Source organism: Lontra canadensis, unplaced genomic scaffold (genome assembly GCF_010015895.1).
Source record: "Lontra canadensis isolate GAN:19392208 unplaced genomic scaffold, GSC_riverotter_1.0 scaffold240, whole genome shotgun sequence".
Lineage (NCBI taxonomy): Eukaryota > Metazoa > Chordata > Mammalia > Carnivora > Mustelidae > Lontra > Lontra canadensis.
The window spans coordinates 325,767-351,391 of record NW_022631234.1 but is presented as its reverse complement, the minus strand read 5'-3'; the positions used below and the strand labels follow the sequence as shown (position 1 = coordinate 351,391).

The 25,625-nt window shown below is 44.4% G+C and overlaps 1 protein-coding gene across 1 annotated transcript in view; it reads right to left on the bottom strand.

Moving 5' to 3' along the window:
* Positions 1-25,625, bottom strand: part of LOC116862399 (butyrophilin-like protein 1) — a 119,358-nt gene that overhangs the window by 6,992 nt on the left and 86,741 nt on the right. The window contains exons 4-6 of the mRNA XM_032849685.1: positions 4,890-5,237; positions 406-687; positions 91-291 (exon numbers count right to left, since the gene is read on the bottom strand). Of these exons, the coding sequence (XP_032705576.1) occupies positions 91-291; positions 406-687; positions 4,890-5,237 (831 nt within the window). The remainder of the gene's footprint in view (positions 1-90; positions 292-405; positions 688-4,889; positions 5,238-25,625) is intronic.

Here is a 25,625-nt window from a genome sequence, read left to right as displayed (position 1 = left end):
TCCTCAGCCCCCTGCGCCTGGCCAAGGGCCTACTGTCCACTTCTCTGCACCAGCTTCCACACTGTCTGCCTTGGCCCTGTCCTGCCTTACCTCTGGCCTTCAGTGCCTCCTCCTTTATCTGCCGGTCCTCCTCCTTTTCTCTGTGCAGTTTCTCCCATTCCTGCCTCTGCTGGAGCTTTGCAGTATGTTCTCTCATGATGTAGAAGACAGCCCCAAGGAGTAGGAGCATCAGCACAGTCAGGATCACCATGAAAGCCAGCTTCCAAGGAGAAGTCTGAGGGAAGAAGGGTTCTGTGCCCAGCCAGACACCCCATCAGGGCACTGCTCAGGATGGCCCAGCCCAGAACACACAGGGACCCCCAACCAGATAATCCCACCCTTCTAGGAGTGGGAAGTAGTACTGACCTGGGATGAAAATGGCCATTGCCTTCTCCTGGCCCAATATGGGGTTGAGGACTGAGCAGGTCACATTCCCAGAAGAACTGTCCTTCACCACAAGAGTTGCCTTTATGGTGAACAGCCCTTCAGCATCTTGGGCTTGGGTCTCAGAGAACGTCAGGAACTTCTCTCCGCTTAGAGCTCTCCACTGCACTTGGGGCTTTGGGAACCACCCCGAGGCCATGCACACAACTCGGACCCCGTCCTCCTCTGGCCCTGTGATGTGCACTTGAGGGGCAGAGCCCACACCTGAAGAGAGAAGCTAGAGAGCACAGGGAGGCCACCCAGAGCCCACGGATACCAGCAGAACCTTCGTCTGTACTCAACTTCAAGGGTAGCATGGCATTTTGGGGTCTCCTTGTGGGAGTGTTTCCTACAAGGGTTAATTTAAGGGGTTCTGCCATGGGGAACAGAAGGAAGGATCATGGGGACCTACAGCAGGACCAGAGGGCAGGCTCTTCTCCATAACCATGAGGGTGGGAATTCCATCATTCAGAGTGATGGAGGAATTTGGTTCCAGGATCCATCCTTCTCTGCTCTTCTCAACTCACACACTCTCCAGGGCATCTGCGGGCACACCCACTGCCACTCGGTCCTCAATTCTTTTTTTTTTTTTTTTTTTTTTTGGTGACTAATTGGTTTTTGTTTATTCTACTTTCTTTTTTTTAATAATAATAAATAATTTTAATGTGCTCTTATTTTCTCATGCATCCCCCCGCCCCCATCTGAAGCCAACTATATGGTCTTCCCATCAATATCCCTGTTCTGTTTTTTTCCTTTTTTTTTTTTTTGTTTCTTTTCAGTGTAACAGTATTCATTGATTTTGCACCACACCCAGTGCTCCATGCAATACATGCCCTCCTTAATACCCACCACCTGGCTCCCCCAAACTCCCACTCCCGCCCCTTCAAAACCCTCAAGTTGTTTTTCAGAGTCTATAGTCTCTCATGGTTCATCTCCCCTTCCAATTTCCCTCCACTCCCTTCTCTCCATCTCCACATCTTCCATGTTATTTCTTATGCTCCACAAATAAGTAAAACCATATGATAATTGACTTTCTCTGCTTGACTTATTTCACTCAGCATAATCTCTTCCAGTCCCGAACTTTTGGGACTTCATCAAGATCAAAAGCTTCTGGACAGGAAAGGAAACAGTCAACAAAAAAAAGAGGCAACCCATGGAATGGCAGAAGTTATTTGCAAATGACAGTTCAGACAAAAGGTTGATATCCAGGATCTATAAAGAACTTCTCAAACTCAACACACACAAAACAGATAAGCATATCAAAAAATGGGCAGAAGATATGAACAGGCATTTCTCCAATGAAGACATACAAATGGCTATCAGACACATGAAAAAATGTTCATCATCACTAGCCATCAGGGAGATTCAAATTAAAATCACATTGAGATACCACCTTACACCAGTTAGAATGGCCAAAATTAGCAAGACAGGAAACAACGTGTGTTGGAGAGGATGTGGAGAAGGGGGAACCCTCTTACACTGTTGGTGGGAATGCAAGTTGGTGCAGCCACTTTGGAGAACAGTGTGGAGATTCCTCAAGAAATTAACAATAGAGGTTCCCTATGACCCAGCAATTGCTCTACTGTATTTACCCCAAAGATAAAGATGTAGTGAAACGAAGGGCCATCTGTACTCCAATGTTTATAGCAGCAATGGCCATAGTCGCCAAACTGTGGAAAGAACCAAGATGCCCTTCAATGGACGAATGGATAGAGAAGATGTGGTCCATATATACTATGGAGTATTATGCCTCCATCGTTCATCACTTCTACCAACCTACATACCTCCTGAGCTCGCTGGCTAATATCCACATCTCTGGCTTAGCTGTGCCAGGATTCCTCACAGATGCTTCAGACTCAAATCCTGAACTAATTCATGTTTGGCCCCATCTCTGAGGATAATGAAAATATCCCCAATCTTTCATTCTTCTTTACATCCAGCCAGCCCTCTGCCGCCTACTGTTAATGCCTTCACACTCTGCTTCTGGGCTCCATCCTGTGACTTGACTCAGCCCCTGAGAGTTCAGGGAATGAGACTCTAGCAGAGGTTGGAAACTGCTTGTGCCATTGCCTTGTCCTCTGCCACAGGACAGACATCTTCAGGCTAGCGCAGCCTTTCCAGCTGAAGCTGTCCTAGATCAACCAATAGCCACCTGGACAACACCAGCTGAGCAAATCCAGCCAAGGTCCACTGTCAGGACAAAATAAATTAAAATAAGAAGCTTATTGTCCCTGTCGAAAATAGGGAAAGAGAGCCCCTTCCAATCCTTTTTTTATAGCATTTACTTGAGGAAACTTGTGGTTCTGAGAATTTTCTCTCCTCTTTGATATGTATATAAGTACTTTAAAAAAACAAAAACAAAACCAAAAACAAATAGGCCTTTTGCCAGTTCTGTAATCTAAGAATGTGTTTCTCAAGGACCTGGGAGCTCTCTCTTTGAACTGTTCACACCAAGGAAGACAGCAGCCCTCTCTTCCCCTTCTCTGCCAGGGTAGGAGCCTAACCTCAGTGGGCACCATGATCCACGTGTAAAATCACTGCCTGTCATCATGATGGGAGAATTGGTAAAAAACAAAAACAAAAACAAAAAAAAACACTACTTTAACTTTTATTTGTTTGGGAAACTGTTTATCTCTCCTTCTATTCCGAATGATCCCCTTGCTGTTTCCATGGCTACAGATTTTTTTTTTCCTTTTAGCACATTGAATATATCACACCACTCCATTCTGGCCTGTAGAGTTTCTGTTGAAAATTCCACTGAGTATGTGAAATTGTTGAATCACTATATTGCACACCTGAAATGAATATAACACTCTATCTTAACTACACTGGAATTATTTTTTTTTATTTTTAAGGTAGGAGAATTTGGTTTTCCTCAGAATAAAGCCAATTAGCTAACTTACATGCTCACCCAATTTCCAAGCAAATATAAGGTGCACCATCTAGGACAAATGGTGCTGGCAAGTCCACCTACTTGAGGGCTCGTAACTGTTGATCGTGAGAACGTGTATGGAATGAGTTCTGTCTGCATATGGAAAAGATGAGATTTCTTCTGTCTTTGCATTTCTTGATAGAATCTCTGTGATGCACAGCACTTTATAGTTAATGCTAATTTAATATTTAAAAGGATCTTCCTACTATCTTAGAGACAAGATTCTGGGTTGGAAGATTATGTTTTTAATTATATTTCCCCTACGTGACCGAATATTTATAAGTAAGACCTGTTAAGATTAGCCAAACACAGCCCAGATAAGCTAAACTCCCTGAATGCCGGATTTAAAAAATGCTCTTTGTTATAGGCCAATAAGATTTCCATGTCTGTGTTACACAGCATTATGGCAGCAACCTGCAAGCTTACACATAAAATCAATATTTCTAGCACTAAACAATCAATTAAAAAAAAAACCTGTGAGTACCTGAAGTCCCTTGTCCCCAAATCTCCTCACTCAGCTGGGTCTACATCCAAACCTCTCTGATGCCGGAGTGCTCCTTTCCCACCGAACTGCCTCTACATGAATACAGGGGGCCATCCTCTTCACCCCATAACTACATCCAGGCCTCCAGTCTTGCTCACCTTCCATACACCTTCCATTACAGCCGCCAAAGCAAACCTGCCCTCACACACCTCGCTCCACTGCTCTTTTTAAAATTCCCTCAGCCCTGCTTCTAAATGGCATAAGAGCACATGAAGCCTTTGATGGTCTGGTATTAACACCCCCACTACCTCACAAATGAAACTCCTATCCACTTCCTCCCCAATCCCACCATCCTCACCTGTGAGGGAGTACACAGTCCAGGCCCAAGACAATTCGGTTGATTGCTTAGAACCACAATCACCATGCTGTGTACACGCCACACAGATCCATCAACCAGAAGGCCATTTCAGATCACTGTCTGCTTCACTCAAATGTCTGCTCAAGTTACTCATGGGCTTCTCCTGATAAATCCCATCTCTGTGCACCCAGACCAGGAACACCTCTATATTCTGGATAGTCACTTCTCACCACCCTCCCATTCACCTCCATACCAATCATATGGCCTCTCTCTCTGCCCAGACTCACCAGCCACACTCCTCCCTCAGGTGTCTCATATGGGTGTTCTTCTGCTTGGAACTCTCACCCTTAAAATATTTATTTGGCTAAATCTCTACTCACCACCATCTAACAGTGTCTATAACCTATCTATTTGGCCATTTATTGTCTGTATAATATAAACGCTACAGGTCAGGGACCTTTATTTGTTACACTGAGATATCCAGGTGCAGAGAACAAAGCAATCACATGACAGGAGTTCTATATGTGTATACTGAATAAATGAAGAGTGAAAGACCCATTTTCCCTCTTTATAAATTGAGGACTATTAACTTAGACCCTGAGGTGGCTCCAAATTCCAATACTGCAGGTCTCTAAAATAGATCAGCAACCCACCTGCCACCTTCAGTTCCAAACTGGCCTCTTCATAGAAGATTCCCTTTCTGAAGAAGCAGGTATACAGCCCGTTGTCAAAAGCCTGGACATTGTGGATGCTCACTGCAGCCTCCCCCTGGGTGAGGAAATCCTTCACCAGTGAGGTTCGCCCTCTGTACTGAGCCAACTGCTCTTCTGTCTGCTCCTGCTGGTTTTGATAGATGAACACTGCTTCTGAGAACTTGGAGCGGAACCACCGCAGCTCCATATTCTCCACATCCATCACAGGGGACACATGACAAGGCAGCATGGTGTCCCCACCCAGCACTGCCACAATGGGTTCCGAGGGGCCAATCACAATAAACTCCTCTGTGGACACAGACATAGGAGTGAGAAAGCTAGAGAGATACAGGACAGGGAAGGAAACATGCTGTCAGGAGGGAGGCCCTGACTGAGGGATACAGCTGTGACAACTCCTAATGGAACAATTTTATCCTACAACAAATTTAAAATACACAAATGGTGTCAAAGAGTCTCCTCAGCAGCCTGTGCTCCTGACTCCAGGCCCTTCCATGAAGGACATTCTGATTCAGTCATTCTAAACTTCCACAGGCATCACAATCACCAGGAAGACCTGTGAAACACAGACTGGTGGGCTCTATCCCCAGGCCTCCTGGTTCAGGTGGTCTGGAGTGGGTCCATTAATGTGCATTTCGAAGGAGGTGGTGAGAAGCTGATACTGATGATCCAGGGACCACACTCTGAGAACCACAGCTCTAACCTGCCTCCTTTTAGGACAGGACTGAAAACTCACCAAAGAGCACTACAATGGCCTAGCGGTAACATCCTACTCTGCACCACACCTGAAACTTTCCTACACATGCTCCTAAATTTATTATTTCTGCCCATGTCTTTGTTCTCTGCTGAATTCTATGTGCACTAAAAACTAGACCTTACAGCTACTTCCATTAAAACCTGCCTTCACTCCACTGCTCACAGGACCCAAATCACTATCTGTTCCCAAAGAGGATTCATCCCACTGCCCCCAGCCCCTCACAGGCCTTGGTCTTCTGAGACCTGAGGTCCTGCAGGACACTTCTGCAGGACATTTCTGCAGGACAAACCCCACCAGACAACCAAACACTGACTTCTCAGCTCCTGTGCTACTCAAATTTGGATGAGTCACTATCTGTCTCACCTGGGGGATGACAATTACTAGTCTCCCTGTGACATCCTCCCTCCAGTCAATATCTGTGAACCTTTAAACCATGTTTGGTTCCATGAAACCAAAACCATGTCCCTCCTCTACCAAAGCACTTCAATGCTTCTGCAGTTGCCCAAGTGATCCTGAGCCCATTAAGGAAGACCCTCCCTGCTCTCTGATCCCCAACTCCTGCATCTCTCCCCCTCATTCACTCTGCTCCTGCCAACACTCACCTCCTCTGTTCCTTGAACACCCAGACACACTGCCAGCTTTGTCTTGCTGCTCCTCACTGTGGAGAACCTCTTTCCATGGGATCCAGACAGGCTCCTCCCACCTCCTCCATGACTTTGTTCCCATCTCACTGCATACAGTGACCACCTTATGGAGCACTGCTGCCTGCCCACTTGCCATCCTGCTGCCCTGACTGCCCCATCTGCTCTACATCCTTGTCCCATGCTCTCCACTCCTCTAACAGACATAAACTGTATGGGGTTGTGGCATTTCTACTCGCTGTCCCTGCCAGAATGTAAGCTCTGTAAAGATAGAGACTGTCTGCTTTGTACACAGAGTGGCACCTAACATGTACTCTGTACCCTATAAATATTTATGAAATAGAAGTACCAGTAAAGCCAGGAAACAAAAAATAAAGAGAAAAGTATTTTCATACTTTTCATAGTGAAATTCACATTTTTTATTTTATAAGACATAAACTCATTAGAACTGTCGTGCTCCCCTGCCCATATTTTGCAGTTCTAGAATTCTTCTTATGTGTTTAATTTCAAATAGCACTTGAGGGATCTCCAGAATCTGTCTAGAGCCAGGGCCTCCACCAATAGCCATCTGTCCTGATGGAGACACCAGCAGAGCTCTGGGGGCTCTCACCCACCCCAGGGAGACACAGGAAGGGGGAGGGGACACACTCACCTGCAGAGCCCCCAGCAGGTAGCTGAAAGAGTAGAAGCAGGGAGGAGAAATGGGAGAGCAAAGAGCCCCAGCAGCAATCCTCCATTTCCTCTGAGCTGGGGAGACAAAGGGCAGGAGGCAGGTGACACATCCAGAGAGGAAGCAGGGTCAGCCCAGAGCTCTGGGCGTCAAAGCAGACAGCATGGCTCAGGGCTGGCAACAGTCCCAGCAAGAGCACAGCCTTTTCGACTGCTCAGTATGCTGATGAGTTGGGGGTCCCACAATCCTGATGCCAAGAAAGCCCGCCCAGCACTTTGGAAACTTTCCCAGCCTGCTCTGCCCACAGGACCAGACCCTTTCCGCCTCAGCACGAAGGCCTCCTCCATGTCTGCATAAGTCGCAGATGACCACAGAGGTCCAGGGACACAAGGCATAGACTCAGGGCCCTCCCCATGAAGACACACCAGCTCCTGTGTGGTGGTCTTCTGCTGCCCCCTAATTATGACCAGAGAATGACTGAGAAACATAACAATCAGACTGTGTCCTCCTCAAGGACACTGTGGCACCCACCACAGACACGTTATACTGGGGTACTTTGATAGGTGAGTTCACCCTGATTTCAGCTCCTGCCTCCTGCAGCCCTTTTCTGCTCAGGACCAAGGACGTAGACTTGCTCATAACTGAAACCAGACAATTCCCCATGAACGGTTAATCCTCATCTTCTCTATCTTTTAGGAGTTTCTGCCACAGGATAAAGGATCCCAGCAGAGCAGTGGGAAGCACTGGATAAAAGCAGATCTGGTCAAAAAGAAGGGTTTCAAACCACTGACTCTGAGGGGAGAGGGGAGCACATGTCCTGGGAAGGACAGATTCTGAGGCTGACTGTTAAGGTCTCCTCCACACTCAGCAACCTGCTAAAATCACCTGAGGCAAGTTTCTTGACCTGCTCTGCCCCAGGTCCTATATACAATATGGAGAGAGTAATAAGATCTCATTCCATGGTATAAGTAGTATCCTACAAATTTATGTATGGAGAGTGAGTGCACATTAGAACAGTGCCTGTTCCTAGGAACACTACACAAATGTCATTAAGTAAATGAATAAAGTGGAGCAGACACTGTAGTTGTCCTGGGTCATCTCAGAGCCTCATTATTATTCGCACCAGCACCCCCATCCCCACCAGGATCTCAGCGTCCTCCTCCTAAGAATCTGCTCCCCACTTTCCTCTTCTTGTCCAGCAAGTGTCTTCAGAACCCACTCACCTGCTTGAAAACTTGGGGCTTCTGGAGCGTCTCTGACTCAGTACTGTGAGTCCTCAGCCAGCCCCAAATCTGCTCTCAGAGATTGCACATGCGGTTCACTGCTCAAGCCCCAAACCCTGCTCCAGATCCAACATTGGTGCCACAGGCTTCTCTTGTCTGAGAGGCAGGTGGTTCCAGGAGAGCAGAGAAGGACAGCCTGGCACAGGTTGCAGAGGTCTCAGCTGAAACAGGGACCTGGGACACTCAGCACTCCCAGACAGAAGATTCCTGTGCTGACTCCTTCCACCATTTGAAAGTGAAAGCTTACAAAATGCAACCCTAGAAGACTCTGCCCTGCCCTCTGGGCAATGCACCCTAGTTATCAGGAAGGAAACACATGATCAGAGCCAAAGAAACGGGGCAGGTACAGATACACTGACCCACTCTGCTGGGGGACACACAGAGACGGAGACTCCGTAATCCTTTGTTGAACAACTGCCATTCTCCAGGTTGGCTAGCTTCTAGACCAGAAGCAGGGAATGTGTGTGGCACAGCCAAGATTAAAAAAGCCCTATGCTTGGGGCTACTTGTACTTTCTGTTCACTACCAAAACTATTCTGTTGGTTGGTGAATGCTATGTGGCAGGAGCCTTTGAAATGTCCCCAGTGTAACTGCTTTGCTTTTTATCACCAGGAGATAACCCAAGTACTCCCCACAGCGTGGCAACAGAGGGGTTAAGCCTGAGCATCACAGAATCTTCCAGGACCAGCTCCAGGACACTGGCCCTGCCCCAGCTGAATGGACAGCACCCTGTGGCTTCTTAATACTATACTATCACACAAGGCCTGGGTGCACCATTCAGCCCCTCCCCACCAGTGTGCACCAGGAAAGGTGGATTCCGTGGTCTATGAATGAACACTGTGGAGGACTAGGACTTCCGTTCCAGCCCCTGCCTTCCTGCAGTTCCCCATCTCAGTAAAGGACACCTGGGTTCACCCAGTTATGCCTGCCAGAAACTGGAGGGTCATTCCACCACACACTCCACTTTCCCACCCAGTATGCTGCCAGTGCACCAGAAAGTTCCAGACTATTCTCTGATCCATATCCATAGCTACCTTCTAGCTCCGCTCCCATCTCACTCCCCCTCTCACCCAGACACGGTGTCCCTGCTTCCCCATGGGCATCCCCTGTCCACCTCCAGCCTGGCACTCTCAAGGTCATTTTCCATCCAAGGTTATAAACTCTCAAATCATTTTATATCAGCTCTGCTTCACCCCTTCCAGGGATCCCAAAGCTAAACCTCAGCCAGCCCAGCTTCCTCTCTGACCTCATTCCACTACTCCCAGTGCTCCCTCCTGGCCTGGCAACGTTCCTCCAGTTCACAGAGCTATCCTAGCCTCAGGCCATCTCACAAGACCCTGGATGTTCCTGTTCTCCGTCATCCTCCAAACTGGTCACTATTCCAGTCTCACCTAAGGTGACCTCCCTCAGAGGGACCTTCAACAACCTCCTCATCTTCATATGTGCCCCATACACATGCTTGTTGGGGTTTAGTGGTACCCTGTTCTCCACAGCCCTGACATATGATCTCCTGTGGAATGTCCCTGGCATCCACAAAGGGAGGCACTGTGTGCCCTGCTCACGTGTCCAGAACACAGCAAACACTCAGGAAACTGTGCCTGAGCTCATGTGCAGAGAATTCACCTCAGCAGTACATTGGCTTCTGTGTCCAATTTGGAAAACACTTCAGTCCACTGAGAAACAGGAAGACTTAACTCTGACCTAAACAAGTCAGCCGCTGGGTGGATGCAACAACTGCACCAACTTCCCCGCTCTTTTGTTCTTCCTACCCCAAACATATATGCGGCACCAGGCTAGAAAAATATCAGACTCAACCACCTTGTTTGCTCCCTCAAGCCCCCCAGTGCTTGGGTGTTCATGTGCTAAGTGACTGGTGTTAAGACACCAGTTTGGGCTAAAGCCTCCCTGGCCCCACTTCTGCCAGGTTGTTGTCATTATTGTCTTAATTCTATGGGTGAGGAAACCAATGCCTCAGAGATCTACAACCACACACCCAGCAAAGCCTCTCGCAGCCTGTGTTCACTCTCAATTGTTCTGAATGATCCACTCTATCTGTTTTCATGAAGCAAGGACTGACGGACCCATTGGTGCATAGGAGTGACTGGTTTCCACCCATATGTCTGGTCTGAGATATTAAACTCTGGGCAAACCCGGGGCTTCTACGTATACCTGAATACATCCCACGTTATCATCCCCAAAGGTTTACTCTGCAAATATCCACTTAGACTCAGGAATATTGGGAAAATCCATCTCAAGTGAAACAAAACAGACAAGGGCCAATATCATCTTCCAGGTCCAACCTCCATTGCCACCACCAGTCTCTGCCCAATGGGGAGATTCCTCAAGGCCTGAGAACATAGTGGAATTTTGAAAAAAGTCAGAGGGAAGAAAGCCAAATTTTATTGAGTACCTACTAAGCTCCAGGAACTGGACTACACAAGTTGTACTTATGACACTTCATTCTCAAATATGCAGAGATGAAGGAAGACAGGAGTCCTGCCACCCAGTAACCTTTCATCCAGGAACTTCCCATAGGAGGGAGGGATGGAGCTGCAGGAACACAACTCCCCACACCCTCACACGCCCCAGTCTTCAAGCCCAGCCCAGCCCCAGCTCCACACAATTCAGGGTGAAAGAGGAAAAGGAAGGGGACCTTGGACTCAGACATGGCCCAGCATGATTGGGCCAGAAAGCTTATCTCCCCTGAATGCAGCCCTGGATCCCAGGTTGGGAGAAGAGGGGAAGGAATGACAAAGCACAGGGAAGGTTTTCCTGAAGGACACTGGAGAGACACCTGAAGACGCTGCAGGAAGAATACCAAACAGCAGGCTTCACTGCCCTCCCCCTGCTCAGCAGGCTCAAATTCCCCCTGCTTTATCCACAAACGCTGTTCATTGTCCATGAATGATTTTTCTTGCTCAAAATAAATTATCCTGATGGAAGTAGGATTACTATTATACTTCCTACTTTCACAACCATATAATACATCTTATGGTAGTTGCTTCAAGTTCTTCTGAGCAGTTCCAGAAAACATGTCATAAAACACGGGCTCCGGTAAAATAAAGTGTGATTTCATAATGTGCCAGTTGGAGGAAAGGATTAAACCCACTTATTACAGGCATCCAATAAAACAATGTTTAATTTAGGTTTGGTGGTGGGAGATCTGTCATTTTCTTTTAGCAAGATCATGTAACCACAATTTTTCATGGTCTTTCATGAGATTTTCCTCCGCCAGATCATTTGAAGTAGCCAACACCTTTTTCATGTAGGTCAAGGTTTATTAACTTGAATTCTAACAGTTCATAGATGGGCAGTTACAGACCCTTCCTTAATATTACAGCAGGTGGCAGAAGAGCACAAGTGTTTGGTTTCTCTTCCCAGAGCCTCCCTGATGCTTTAGACCAGGTGCAATATAAAGAAAAAAAGTAGGGACTGGCAACTGACTAGGGGTAGCATGGACTAAACCCCTGGGCTTGGGGCGTGCCCCACACACCAGGAGGAGGATCCTCAAGTTTAGGAGTCCCAAGGAGGTGGGAGTTCTCCTCCTGAACTCTCAGGACAGACAGTGCACAAAGTATTTCCACTCTCTGCCTCTTTCCCTTGCCTTTTCCTTCCCCCCACTGTCCCTCCTGGTCACAGATGTCCTACCTCAGAGGACCTTGCTCTGTGGTTTCACAGCTGTGGGGTTCTCCAGCCACAGCGCACAGGACCAAGTAAGCTTTCACTCACTCCTTTCCACCCACACCTTTTCGGCCACAGCAGTCACGGGTGAGCGTTACCACCACTGTAAAAGCCCGGGTAACAGGCCCCACCAAGCTGCCTGGGCTCTTATCTCCCTGAAGACCAATCCACACCCTCTCAGATGTAAACATGGATGGATCTTGTTGGTGTCTCATGTGCTGTGCAGAGGAACCTTTGTTGAGTTTTGGAATCCTACTAGTTGTAAACAGAAAGGGGTAGACAAATGGAGTACTCATTCTGCCATGATGCTGACCTCACTCCTCCCAAGAATGATGGTTTTAACCATTCTTTCTGGAATTACATGGGCAGCTGGTCCACTAGTTTCAAAAGATTCCTCTTTTTTGTGTGGATAATTCATATTACACCCATACCTTCTTTCCTCTCCATTTCAAAGGAAATATACCCATAGCCCATTTAAAAGGAATCCAGTGCATTAAAGCCACAAGGTAGACTGTAAGAGGAGATGAACATGTCAGATAATATATTAACATATAGAGTATTTAGAATATATACAAAGATCCCAAAGAGTATATTTATGACTTTATTGTTGGGGTAAACTTTTTGATAAATTTGGAAATTCCCCCACTACTCTTACCATGTACTGTGAGCAGTGCAGGGCCCTCCCCCAAGATACAGTTCAGTTTAGATGTTTGTATCACTCAGTGTCCAGTCAGGAGGCAGAAACCACATCACTCATTTTAACATGGAAAATGTGATATAAAGAATTATTAAGCAAAGGTTTTAACTATGAAAGAAGTAAAAGAAAGCTCTAAGGAAACCAGAAGTAGGAGATACAGGAAGTAGACGTTAAAACGGAAGACATTTAAGAGAATAAGGCTGACACTCTGTTTATTGGAGAAGGTGGAACTGGGGTCGTCATGTAGGGAAAGAAGTTCACCAACATGCCGCAGACCAAGGCTGCTGGGCAGGAAAACTCTCACTAGAGAACTGGCAAGATTCCCTGGGAGGCAGCCTTCTAGAACTGCTATAATGTACAGTTGTAGCCTGCTACAATGCCACACCCATTTACTTAAAGGTGAGAGAAACTAAGTCTTCTCCAGGCCACTGGCAGTAACATTGAAGATCAACGGGTGAAAACACTGAGAGTGGGACGTCTGGGTGGCTCAGTGGCTTAAGCATCTGACTTTGGCTCAGGTCATGATCCCAGAGTCCTGGGAGCAAATTCCACATGGGGATCCTTGCTCAGTAGGGAGCCTGCTTTTCCCTCTGCCTGCCACTCCCCCTGCTTATGCTTGCTCACTCTTCCTCTCTCTGACAAGTAAATAAATAAAATCTCTTTGAAAACATAGCAAAAGGAGAAGAAAGCTTTGTCCCCAGCTACATTTGGCTGTATTCCCTCTGCTGCCCCCTAGGAATTCGCAGTGCTGAGACAGCCAAAATCTGACATGTATTGGCCTCCGTGGGTGAAACCAACTGAAAAACAAAGGAGGAATGCCCAGAACGCTGGCCTCCTTTGAAGATTCTTGGCTGAGCCAGATTTTAACTGTGGCTCAAAGTTCTCATCTAGGGAATAAATGTTTAAATTTCGAGGAGAAACAGGCACATGTGGTGCTCATGTACTTCATGAACTCCTAGCCTCCTTGCCCTTACCACTCGCTGCCCCACATATTACTGTCCTGTCATAAGGCTACACTTTCCTCCTTGCTTTGTGCTTGTGCTGGGTGTATTGATATGACCCCAATGAAGTGGGGACAAAGCTTGGCCTGGTGGCCTTTGCCAATAGAGCATCTGTCCCCAGGCCTCTCCTTTCTCCTATGAAGGTGTCTGGAGTAATCTTTTCGTTTGCCATCTCAGGGTTTGCTAGCCAAGCCTAACAGTGCACTGACTGACAAAGGCTGTGCCAAGTGTGCCACATGGCAAAAATGAAAGGTTTATGACATCCAGTATCAACAAGCAGGGCACATAGAGGGTAGATTTGAATCAAAAGGCAAAGAACGGATAATGGGCAGATTTCACACCTCTAGATCCTCAGCTTCCCCATACATCATTTTCTCATACTGGAACTTCCATATAACAACATAACAACTCCACATTTTCACCCGTCTACATGGCTACACCTACAAGTGAAAAACTTTTCACTCTTTCCCCAAAATGGGAAAGACAGGCAGTCCCAAGCATTGAATTGAACAGTTATATTTAGTTTCTTCAGTCCAGCCACAATCATTTGACTATTCTGTTACCTAGAGATTACATTTGAAATATTACCATGGACAACTTGTGTAAATCACACTGGTAAGAAGAAGGAAGAAAGAAAATACATAATTAATACAAATGACCTGACAAGAAAGAAAAAATATACAAAACTACTGCAGTCCTTTTCCTACTTTTGGTTACAGGCAGGAAGTGAGATCTGTGGTTTCCTTCTTCCACCTCTGATTCTGTGTATTCTCATCTCTCTCAGAAACACAGAAGGTCAGAGTTCTGTATCTTGGAAGTGGACACACATTCATTCCTGAAGGTCTGAGTCCTCATAAGTCTGGCTTCCTTGTGTTTCCTGTGGTTTCCATCCACCTTTACAATTGGACTAGAAGTACCGAGAAGCTGTACATAGATCCTGGAACTGTGCTCATGGTCAAAGCTTTCTGCAATTCATCTGGGGTCTGAAAACCCTCTTCTTCATTCACAACTTTATTCTGGTAGCAGTTCTGTTCTCTCCAACTGCTGTTGACTCACAAGGGAACTCAAATTCTCATCTTCCCATCCTTGAATTAATGCAGCACTAGTATTTCACAAATAACGGATATATGCAAAGGTTCATTAAGATAAGTAGGTCTCCTCCATCCCAGAATAGGAAAGATATACAATAGAATATTACACTCCACTCCTCCTAAAGTCCATCAGCCATGCATTTCTTCAGAAATGTTTAGATAGACAACACCTCTAGTCAGAGTGCACATTTCCTAAAATAAAGCTGGTGACTCACTCATAGCCTCTGGGTTCATCTGCACAACTCAAACTGCATAAAATAAACACCATTTAATTCTACAGAGTAATTCAGACCTCATCTTATTTCATATCAAAACAATACAAAGACTCCATGAAATAACGTTCATGATCAAAAGAAACATGACTTCCAATAGCAAAAATCAGCCAACCTCATTAGAGCTGAAAAAGTCAACATTCATCTTCTAATACCTGAGCATTGGCATGAACCGCCTATTCTCATAACCACACCCCAGCAGTCTACACCCAGAAGAGAAGGGCAAGACACCAGGTCTTCCAGGACTAACTTCAGAGCCATTAACTCCAGGAATTCTGCAGCTCCAGGAAGAGCCACCATGAAGAATCTGGAACTCTGTTGGGACACTATGGGGACATAGCTTAATGGCCGTAGGGGAGTAATGGAGATTCAACCCCTGGGAGAGCACCATCAACACAACAGCCTGAACTGAACCCCTGCCCTGAGAGGATCACAGGCTCTTCTGAAGAACAAGGAGGGTTGTTAACGGGTACAGGGATCTGCACAGGCCCGTCCACCCCAGAGCAGATGGTCAGGGACACATTTCCTGACTTCAACCTGAAGTATGGAAACGGAGTCCCAGAGGAGGAAGTGAGAGAGAAGGAGAAAAGGTGGGAACCATCAGTCATGTTATAGAATGAGACATCCCCTTCCTTCAGGTCCAGGAAAGCCCTACCCTGTCAGGAATTGGAACAGGGAGTTCTGAATTATCTGGGAGGGAACAAAGTATATTTGCATACATCCCCACAACCCAGAACCCCTTTTCTGGGGATTCCCGGTACCAGGCTTTCCTCTCCACATCTCGCTTACAGACCCTAGTGCCCACTCACTTCTGTCTCCATTCCTGAACTCCACCACCCAGTAACAACAGCACCCTGATTGATGCTGTCCTGACCTAAGATGTTACACTGTTTTTCTGGGTCCTTAGTTGTATCCTTCCAGGTCACACAAGACTTCATCAGAAAAACAAGGTTTGGATGTGTAGATCCCGGATCCAGAGTGACAGACACTGCAGAGAGAATTGCCAATCATTTGAAGTCTCCCCTTGCCCTATAACAAGGCACACATCAACCACCCCCACCACCAGAACCCTAGATGCATGTGGGCAGGGTTAAGCGTCCTGAGATTAGAATCTTGTGACTCAAGCACACACCCCACCAACCAGGAGAAGTAACTAAAGATGATTGAGGATTTTGATATGTCATTTGAGGACAAGACTGGACTCCATCACTGAAGGGTATCTCTTTAGCATCCAATATCATCCACACACACCAACCCCACCTATGTGACTTTTACCACCCTATCTGAACACACCACCACTGGTGGGGCCAACATCTGTGTCACCACAGCAAGCTGAGGAGAGGTCAGCCACCCTGGAGCAGCAGTAGGAAGACCCAGAAAGAACTCAAAGTAACTCACAAGGCAGGAAATTCTCCTTCCACCAATCTACGAAAGAACCATAAGTTTCTTGTTAAGGCTTTGAGAAGTCTGAACACATTGGGGTCTATATCTAGTCTTCTGAAATACACTGATGCAAGAGTTACAGGGAAATATCTTTTGGAAACGTTTCCTGATGCATGTATTTCTTACACGCAAGCGCATACACACACACACACACACACACACACACACAGCCATCATTCTACAGGCTTCCCATAAAAGCCAAGCCATAAAGCTTAACACCACTGAGAGGCTGTATAACAACCTGAAAAGAAGACTCTAGGCCCATATTTCACTCAAATTGTGTTTTCTCAATCCTTAGCCACATATCCATCATGAAAGCTAGGTTTTCTTGAAACAAATGGGGGAGATCACAATACAAGTACACAAGGCATACTTTAAAACACATACTTTAGGGGCGCTTGGTTGGCTCAGTGGGTTAAAGCATCTGCCTTAAGCTCAGGTCATGATCTCAGGGTTCTGGGATTGAAGCTCACATCAGGCTCTCTTCTCAGCGGGGAGCCTGCTTCCCCCTCTCTTTCTGCCTGCCTCTCTGCCTACTTGTGATCTCGCTCTCTCTGTCAAATAAATAAATAAAATCTTTAAAAACACACACACACACATACTTTAAAACACTGGCCCCTGCAGCAGTCAGTTAAGCATCTGGCTCCTGATTTGGGCTCAGGTCATAATCTCAGAGTGGTTGGATCCAGCCCCCCTATCAGGCTCCAGATTCAGCATGGGATCTGCTTGAGATTTTCAACACTCCACCCACTCCAATGGTTCTAAATAAATAAATAAATAAAATATATTTTTTAAAGATTTTATTTATTTGAGAGAGAGACAGAGATAGTGAGAGACAGCAAGAGCAGGGAGGAGAGGGAGAAGCAGTACCCCACTGTGCAGGGAGCCCCGTGTGGGGCTTGATCTAAGGACCCTGGGGTCATGACCTGAACCAAAGGCAGCTGCTTAAGAAACTGAGCCACCCAGGGGCCCCGATAATCTTTTTTTTAATTCAAAAAAAAGAAAGAAAAGAAAAGAAAGCAAACTGTGTAAGGAGCCGAGATGTCCCTCAATAGATGAATATATAAAGAAGATGTGGTTTATATATACAATGGAATATTATTCAGCCATCAGAAAGGATGAATACCCACCATTTGCATTGACCTGGATGGAACTGGAGGGGATTATGCTAAGTGAAATAAGTCAAGCAGACAAAGGTCATATGGTTTCACCCATATATGCAACATAAAGAATAGCATGAAAGACATAATGGGAATCAAGGGAAAACTGAGGGGAGGGAATAAGAGAGGGAGACAAACTTTGAGGGACTATGGACTCCAAGAAACCATCTGAGGATTTCAGAAGGGTGGGGTGGGAGGATAGTGTAGCCTGGTGATAGGTATTAAGGAGGGGATGTGTTGTGATGAGGGCTGCATGTTAAATGCAAATGATGAATCATGGAACACTTAACTAATGATGTACTGTATGATGACTAACATAACAATAAAAAAAAATTTCTTTTTTATTTCTTTTCAGCATAACAGAATTCATTGTTTTTTGACAACACCCATTGCTCCATGCAATACGTGGCCTCCATAATACCCACCACCTGGCTCCCCCAACCTCCCTCCCCCGCCCCTTCAAAACCCTCAGGTTGTTCTTCAGAGTCCATAGTCTCTCATGGTTCACCTCCCCTTCCTATTTCCCTCAACTCCCTTCTCCTCTCCATCTCCCCTTGTCCTCCATGCTATTTGTTATGCTCCACAAATAAGTGAAACCATATGATAATTGACTCTCTCTACTTGATTTATTTCACTCAACATAATCTCTTCAGTCCCATCCATGTTGCTACAAAAGTTGGGTATTTATCCTTTCTGATGGAGGCATAATACTCCATAGTGCATATGGACCACATCTTCCTTATCCATTCATCTGCTGAAGGGCATATTGGTTCTTTCCACAGTTTGGCGACCATGGCCATTGCTGCTATAAACATTGGAGTACAGATGGTACAGATGGGTACATACCCAGTACTGCAATTGCAAGATCATAGGGAAGCTCTATTTTAATTTCTTGAGGAATCTCCACACTGTTCTCCAAAGTAGCTGCACCAACTTGCATTCCCATCAACAGTGTAAGAGATTTCCTGTCTCTCCACATCCTCTCCAACACACATTGTTACCTGTCTTGCTAATTGTGGCCATTCTAACTGGTGTAAGGTGATATCTCAATGTGGTTTTAATTTGAATCTCCCTGATGGCTAGTGATGATGAACATTTTTTCATGTGTCAGATAGCCATTTGTATGTCTTCATTGGAGAAGTGTCTGTTCATATCTTCTGCCCATTTTTGGATATGATTATCTGTTTTGTGTGTCTTGAGTTTGAGGAGTTCTTTATAGATCCTGGATATCAATCTTTTGTCTGTACTGTCATTTGCAAATATCTTCTCCCATTCCGTGGGTTGCCTCTTCGTTTTGTTGACTGTTTCCTTTGTTGTGCAGAAGCTTTTGATCTTGATGAAGTCCCAAAAGTTCATTTTCACTACTGTTTCCTTTACCTTTGGAGACATATCTTGAAAGAAGTTGCTGGGGCTGATATCGAAGAGATTACTGCCTATGTTCTCCTCTAGGATTCTGATGGATTCCTGTCTCACGTTGAGGTCTTTTATCCATTTTGAGTTTATCTTTGTGTTGGTGTAAGAGAATGATCGAGTTTCATTCTTCTACATATAGCTGTCCAGTTTTCCCAAACCATTTATTGAAGAGACTGTCTTTTTCCTACTGTATATTTTATCCTGTTTTGTTGAAGATTACTTGACCGTAGAGTTGAGGGTCTATTTCTGGGCTCTCTATTCTGTTCCATTGATCTATGTGTCTGTTATTGTGCCAGTACCATACTGTCTTGATGATGACAGCTTTGTAATAGAGCTTGAAGTCTGGAATTGTGATGCCACCAACATTGGCTTTCTTTTTTAATATTTCTTTGGCTATTCGAGGTCTTTTCTGGTTCCATATAAATTTTAGGGTTATTTGTTCCATTTCTTTGAAAAAAAATGTGTGGGATTTTTTTTTTCTTAATCATTTTTTTATTTATTTTCAGCATAACAGTATTCATTGTTTTTGTACCACACCCAGTGCTCCATGCAGTCCGTGCCCTCTCTAATACCCACCACCTGGTTCCCCCAACCTCCCACCCCCCCACCTCTTCAAACCCTTCAGATTGTTTTTCAGAGTCCATAGTCTCTCATGGTTCACCTCCCCTTCCAATTTCCCCCAACTGCCTTCTCCTAACTCCCCATGTCCTCCATGCTATTTGTTATGCTCCACAAATAAGTGAAACCATATGATAATTGGCTCTCTCTGCTTGACTTATTTCACTCAGCATAATCTCTTCCAGTCCCATCCATGTTGCTACATAAGTTGGGTATGCATCCTTTCTGATGGAGGCATAATACTCCATAGTGTATATGGACCACATCTTCCTTATCTGTTCATCTGTTGAAGGGCATCTTGGTTCTTTCTACAGTTTGGCAACCGTGGCCATTGCTGCTATAAACATTGGGGTACAGATGGCCCTTCTTTTCACTACATCTGTATCTTTGGGATAAATACCCAGTAGTGCAATTGCAGGGTCCAAGGGAAGTTCTATTTTTAATTTCTTGAAGAGTCTCCACACTGTTCTCCAAAGAGGCTGCACCAACTTGCATTCCCACCAACAGTGTCAGAGGGTTCCCCTTTCTTCACATCACCTCCAACACATGTTGTTTCCTGTATTGCTAATTTTGGCCATTCTAACTGGTGTAAGGTGATATCTCAATGTGGTTTTAATTTGAATATCCCTGATGGCTAGTGATGATGAACATTTTTTCATGTGTCTGATAGCCATTTGTATGTCTTCTTTGGAGAAGTGTCTGTTCATATCTTCTGCCCATTTTTTGATATGCTTATCTGTTTTGTGTGTGTTGAGTTTGAGGAGTTCTTTATAGATCCTGGATATCAGCCTTTGTCAGTACTGTCATTTGTAAATATCTTCTCCCATTCCGTGGGTTGCCTCTTTGTTTTGTTGTCTGTTTCCTTTGCTGTGCAGAAGCTTTTGATTTTGATAAAGTCCCAAAAGTTTATTTTGGCTTTTGTTTCCTTTGCCTTTGGAGACATATCTTAAAAGAAGATGCTGGGGCTGATATCGAAGAGATTACTGCCTATGTTCTCCTCTAGGATTCTGATGGATTCCTGTCTCACGTTGAGGTCTTTTACCCAATTTGAGTTTATCTTTGTGTACGGTGTAAGAGAATGGTCGAGTTTCATACTTCTACATATAGCTGCCCAGTTTCCAGCACCATTTATTGAAGAGACTTTCTTTTATCCACTGTATATTTTTTCCTGTTATGTCAAAGATTAACTGACCATAGAGTTGAGAGTCCATATCTGGGCTCTCTACTCTGTTCCACTGATCTAAGTGTCTGTTTTTATGCCAGTACCATGCCGTGTTGGTGATCACAGCTTTGTAGTAAAGCTTGAAATCAGGTAATGTGATGCCCCCTGTTTTATTTTTGTTTTTCAACATTTCCTTAGTGATTCGGGGTCTCTTCTGGTTCCATACTCATCCCCAAACCAGGCAAAGACCCTACCAGAAAGGAGAATTTCAGACCAATATCACTGATGAATATGGATGCTAGGATTCTCAACAAGATCAACAGCACATTAAAAAAATTATCCACCATGACCAGGTAGGCTTCATTCCTGGGCTACAAGTATGGTTCAACATTTGCAAATCAATCAATGTGATAGAATAAATTAATAAGAAAAGAGAGAAGAACCACATGGTCCTCTCAATTGATGCAGAAAAAGCATTTGCAAAATCCAGCATCCGTTCCTGATTAAAACGCTTCAAAGTATAGGGATAGAGGGAACATTCCTGAACTTCGTAAAATCTATCTATGAAAAACCCACAGCAAATATCATCCTCAATGGGAAAAAACTTGCAGCCTTCCCAATGAGATCAGGAACACGACAAGGATGCCCACTCTCACCACTCTTGTTCAACATAGAATTAGAAGTCCTAGCAACAGCAATCAGACATCAAGGAGAAATAAAAGGTATCCAAATTGGCAATGAAGAAGTCAAACTTTCTCTCTTCACAGGTGACATGATTCTTTATAAGGAAAACCCAAAAGACTCCACCCCAAACTACTAGAACTCATACAGCAATTCAGTAACGTGGCAGGATACAAAGTCAATGTACATAAATCAGTGGCTTTCTTATACACTAACAATGAAAATACAGAAAGGGAAATTAGAGAATCAATTCCATTTACTATAGCACCAAGAACCGTAAGATACCTGGGAATAAACCTAACCAAAGAGGTAAAGGATCTGTACTCGAGGAACTACAGAACACTCCTGAAAGAAATTGAAGAAGACACAAAAAGATGGAAGACCATTCCATGCTCTTGAATCAGATGACTAAACATTGTTAAAATGTCTATACTGCCTAGAGAAATCAATACTTTTAATGCCATTCTGCTCAAAATTCCACTGGTATTTTTCAAAGAGCTGGAGCAAATAATCCTAAAATTTGTATGGAATCAGAAGAGACACAGAAATGTTGAAAAACAAAAATAAAACTGGGGGCATCACATTACCTGATTTCAAGCCTTACTACAAACCTGTGATCACCAACACAGCATGGTACTGGGATAAAAACAGACACATAGAGCAGTGGAACAGAGTAGAGATTATTTGACTCTATGGTCAAATAATCTTCGACAAAGCAGGAAAAAATATACAGTAGAAAAAAGACAGTCTCTTCAATAAATGGTGCTGGGAAAATTGGACAGCTATATGTAGAAGAATGAAACTTGACCATTCTCTTACACCGTACACAAAGATAAACTCAAAATGGATAAAAGACCTCAACATGAGACAGGAATCCATCAGAATCCTAGAGGAGAACATAGGCAGTAACCTCTTCGATATCAGCCACAACAACTTCTTTCAACATATATCTTCAAAGGCAAAGGAAACAAAAGTGAAAATGAACTTTTGGGACTTCATCAAGATCAAAAGCTTCTGCACAACAAAGGAAACAGTCAACAAAACAAAGAGGCAACCCACGGAATGGGAGAAGATATTTGCAAATGACAGTACAGACAAAAGGTTGATATCCAGGATCTATAAAGAACTCCTCAAACTCAACACACACAAAACAGATAAGCATATCAAAAAATGGGCAGAAGATATGAACAGGCATTTCTCCAATGAAGACATACAAATGGCTATCAGACACATGAAAAAATGTTCATCATCACTAGCCATCAGGGATATTCAAATTAAAACCACATTGAGATATCACCTTACACCAGTTAGAATGGCCAAAATTAGCAATACAGGAAACAACATGTGTTGGAGAGGATGTGGAGAAAGGGGAACCCTCTTACACTGCTGGTGGGAATGCAAGTTGGTGCAGCCTCTTTGGAGAACAGTGTGGAGACTCTTCAAGAAATTAAAAATAGAACTTCCCTTGGACCCTGCAATTGCACTACTGGGTATTTATCCCAAAGATACAGATGTAGTGAAAAGAAGGGCCATCTGTACCCCAATGTTTATAGCAGCAATGGACATGGTCGCCAAACTGTGGAAAGAACCAAGATGCCTTTCAATGGACGAATGGATAAGGAAGATGTGGTCCATATACACTGTGGAGTATTATGCCTCCATCAGAAAGGATGAATACCCAACTTTTGTAGCAACATGGATGGGACTGGAAGAGATTATGCTGAGTGAAATAAGTCAAGCAGAGAGAGCCAATTATCATATGGTTTCACTTATTTGTGGAGCATAAGAAATAACATGGAGGACATGGGGAGATGGAGAGGAGAAGGGAGTTGAGGGAAATAGGAAGGGGAGGTGAACCATGAGAGACTATGGACTCTGAAGAACAACCTGAGGGTTTTGAAGGGGCTGGGGGTGGGTGGTTGGGGGAACCATGTGGTGGGTATTGGGGAGGGCACATATTGCATGGAGCACTGCATGTGGTGCAAAAACAATGAATACTGCTATGCTGAAAAGAAATTAAAAAACAAACAAAAAATAATTAGCAAAAAAAAAAAATCCTAAAAAGAAAATCTGAAAATAAGATTCTATTCCCAGATTTCACTATCAAATTATTCTTTCTTAAGCCCTAGATACACATCCACCCTGAAAGCTAAGTTTTCTTGAGAAAGAATTGGAGAGACCTGAATTTCTGAGGTCTCTGACGTGTTTGGGTGGTTCAGTCAGTTAAGCACCTGACTCTTGATGTCCGCTTAGGTCATGATCTCAAACAGTCATGGGATCAAGCTCTATGTTGGGCTCTGCACAAGTGGGGAGTCTGCTCAAGGATTCTCTCTCTCTGTCTCCTTCTGCCCCTCCTACCACTCACTTTGTCTCTCTCTCAAAAATAAATAAATAAATTTCTTTAAAAATTCTTGAGGCCTCCATTTATTTAACTGATTGAACTGATCTTGAAGGCTGACAATGTAGAGACAATGCTCCTTGGTGGAGCTGCACTTTGAGGATGACTATCAGCCATGGTGAGGAGAACTCAGGATACTACTTTAGAGAAATCTGGCCCAGTCAGGAGGCAACAGAGATATTTCAAGGAAGGTAGAAAGAAGTCTAAAGAAGGAATTACATACATCCAATGAGAGGTCAGACACTAATGAATTTGCTTCCCTTTTCAATGGAGTATTGGGAGGAATATCACCACTATATATATGGGGAAACCCAGAAGAATTGGGTTTACTCATCTACTTCTCTCTGTAATAAGTCACAGAGATCAAAAGCACCAGGAGACACATTATGTGGCAGGTTCCAAATATGGCCATGTCCAATGCCTCAGAAATTATGAAATTGTTGCAACAGAGAGAACATTACAGATGTGATTACGATTAAGGAACTTGAGATGGGGTTGGCACAGAGGGAGAAAACAATGTCCCCAAACACCTAAATGGAACCCCAAACCCAAGTGTCCTATGCACCAGATCAAGTTACCCTCTGTAGCCTGAGTTCCTGAGTTAAGCAAGAGGAGAGCACAGGGCCCACCTCCCCCAATGGCCCAAGGACACATAAACTCTTTCAACCTTCATACTCCCTTTTGGGAAGAAAGAGGAAGCTAACTGATCAAAGCAAAACTTACATATGTCAGAGGACTGAAATGTCTGCAGTGGGAAAGCTGTTACCTCCAATAGGTCAGAGACTCCGGAACAAAATTAGAACATTCATAAAAATAAGGAAATGACATTTTCTTGAACATTTGGGATGTAACTCTGTGACCACCACTCCCACTTACACAGATTTATTCAGATAAATGGGCTTTTCTGTCTGTGTTGATTTGTTTGATGGAAACAGATCACTTAAAATGGGCTGATCTCTGTGACCCTTTGAGAAAAAGAAACTTTGTTTACTTGTTCTTCACTGAGAGATCAGTTGACTCGTAAGGAACACATTTCTATATAAATACTGATACGCATTAGCAAAGAAGAGGAATCAGAAGGAGAAGGAGAAGGAAGAGAAAAAAAGGGAGTTGGCATTCCATTCTGAGACTCTACAATGCCTCCAGAGCTATGCTATGCATTTCAGAGGCTTAAGTGAATTCTTCACTCATTTCCACAGCAAGTCTTTCATTATGGATTATTTTTCCAATTTCGTGAATAAGATGAGATCAGACATTAGTCCACCTCACACTATGAGCCCATCAATGTGAAAATGTTGATTCTACTGTAAGAGTGTTCTGTCCTGACAAAATAAACAGGTATAGAGTTCACATTATTTTCCCCCATAGGCTTCTTTTTCTTTCCAAGTCTTTATTTAAATTCCAGTCAGTTACCATACACTGTAGTATTAGATTCAAGTCGAGGATTTAGTGACTCATCACTTACATACAATACCCAGTGCTCATCACAAGTGACCTCCTTAATCCCTGTCCCTAATCTAGCCCATCCCCCACCCATGCCCCTCCAGTAATCCTCAATTTCTTCTCTAGAGTTAAGAGTCTGTTACAAGGTATACTTTGAAACACATGCACTTCAGTTCAATAGAGAAGGGAGAGATGCTAAAAGAAGAATAGTTGATCCCCATTTTTAACAAATAAATTTCAAGAACCAGTGAGGCTCTCTGAAGGGATT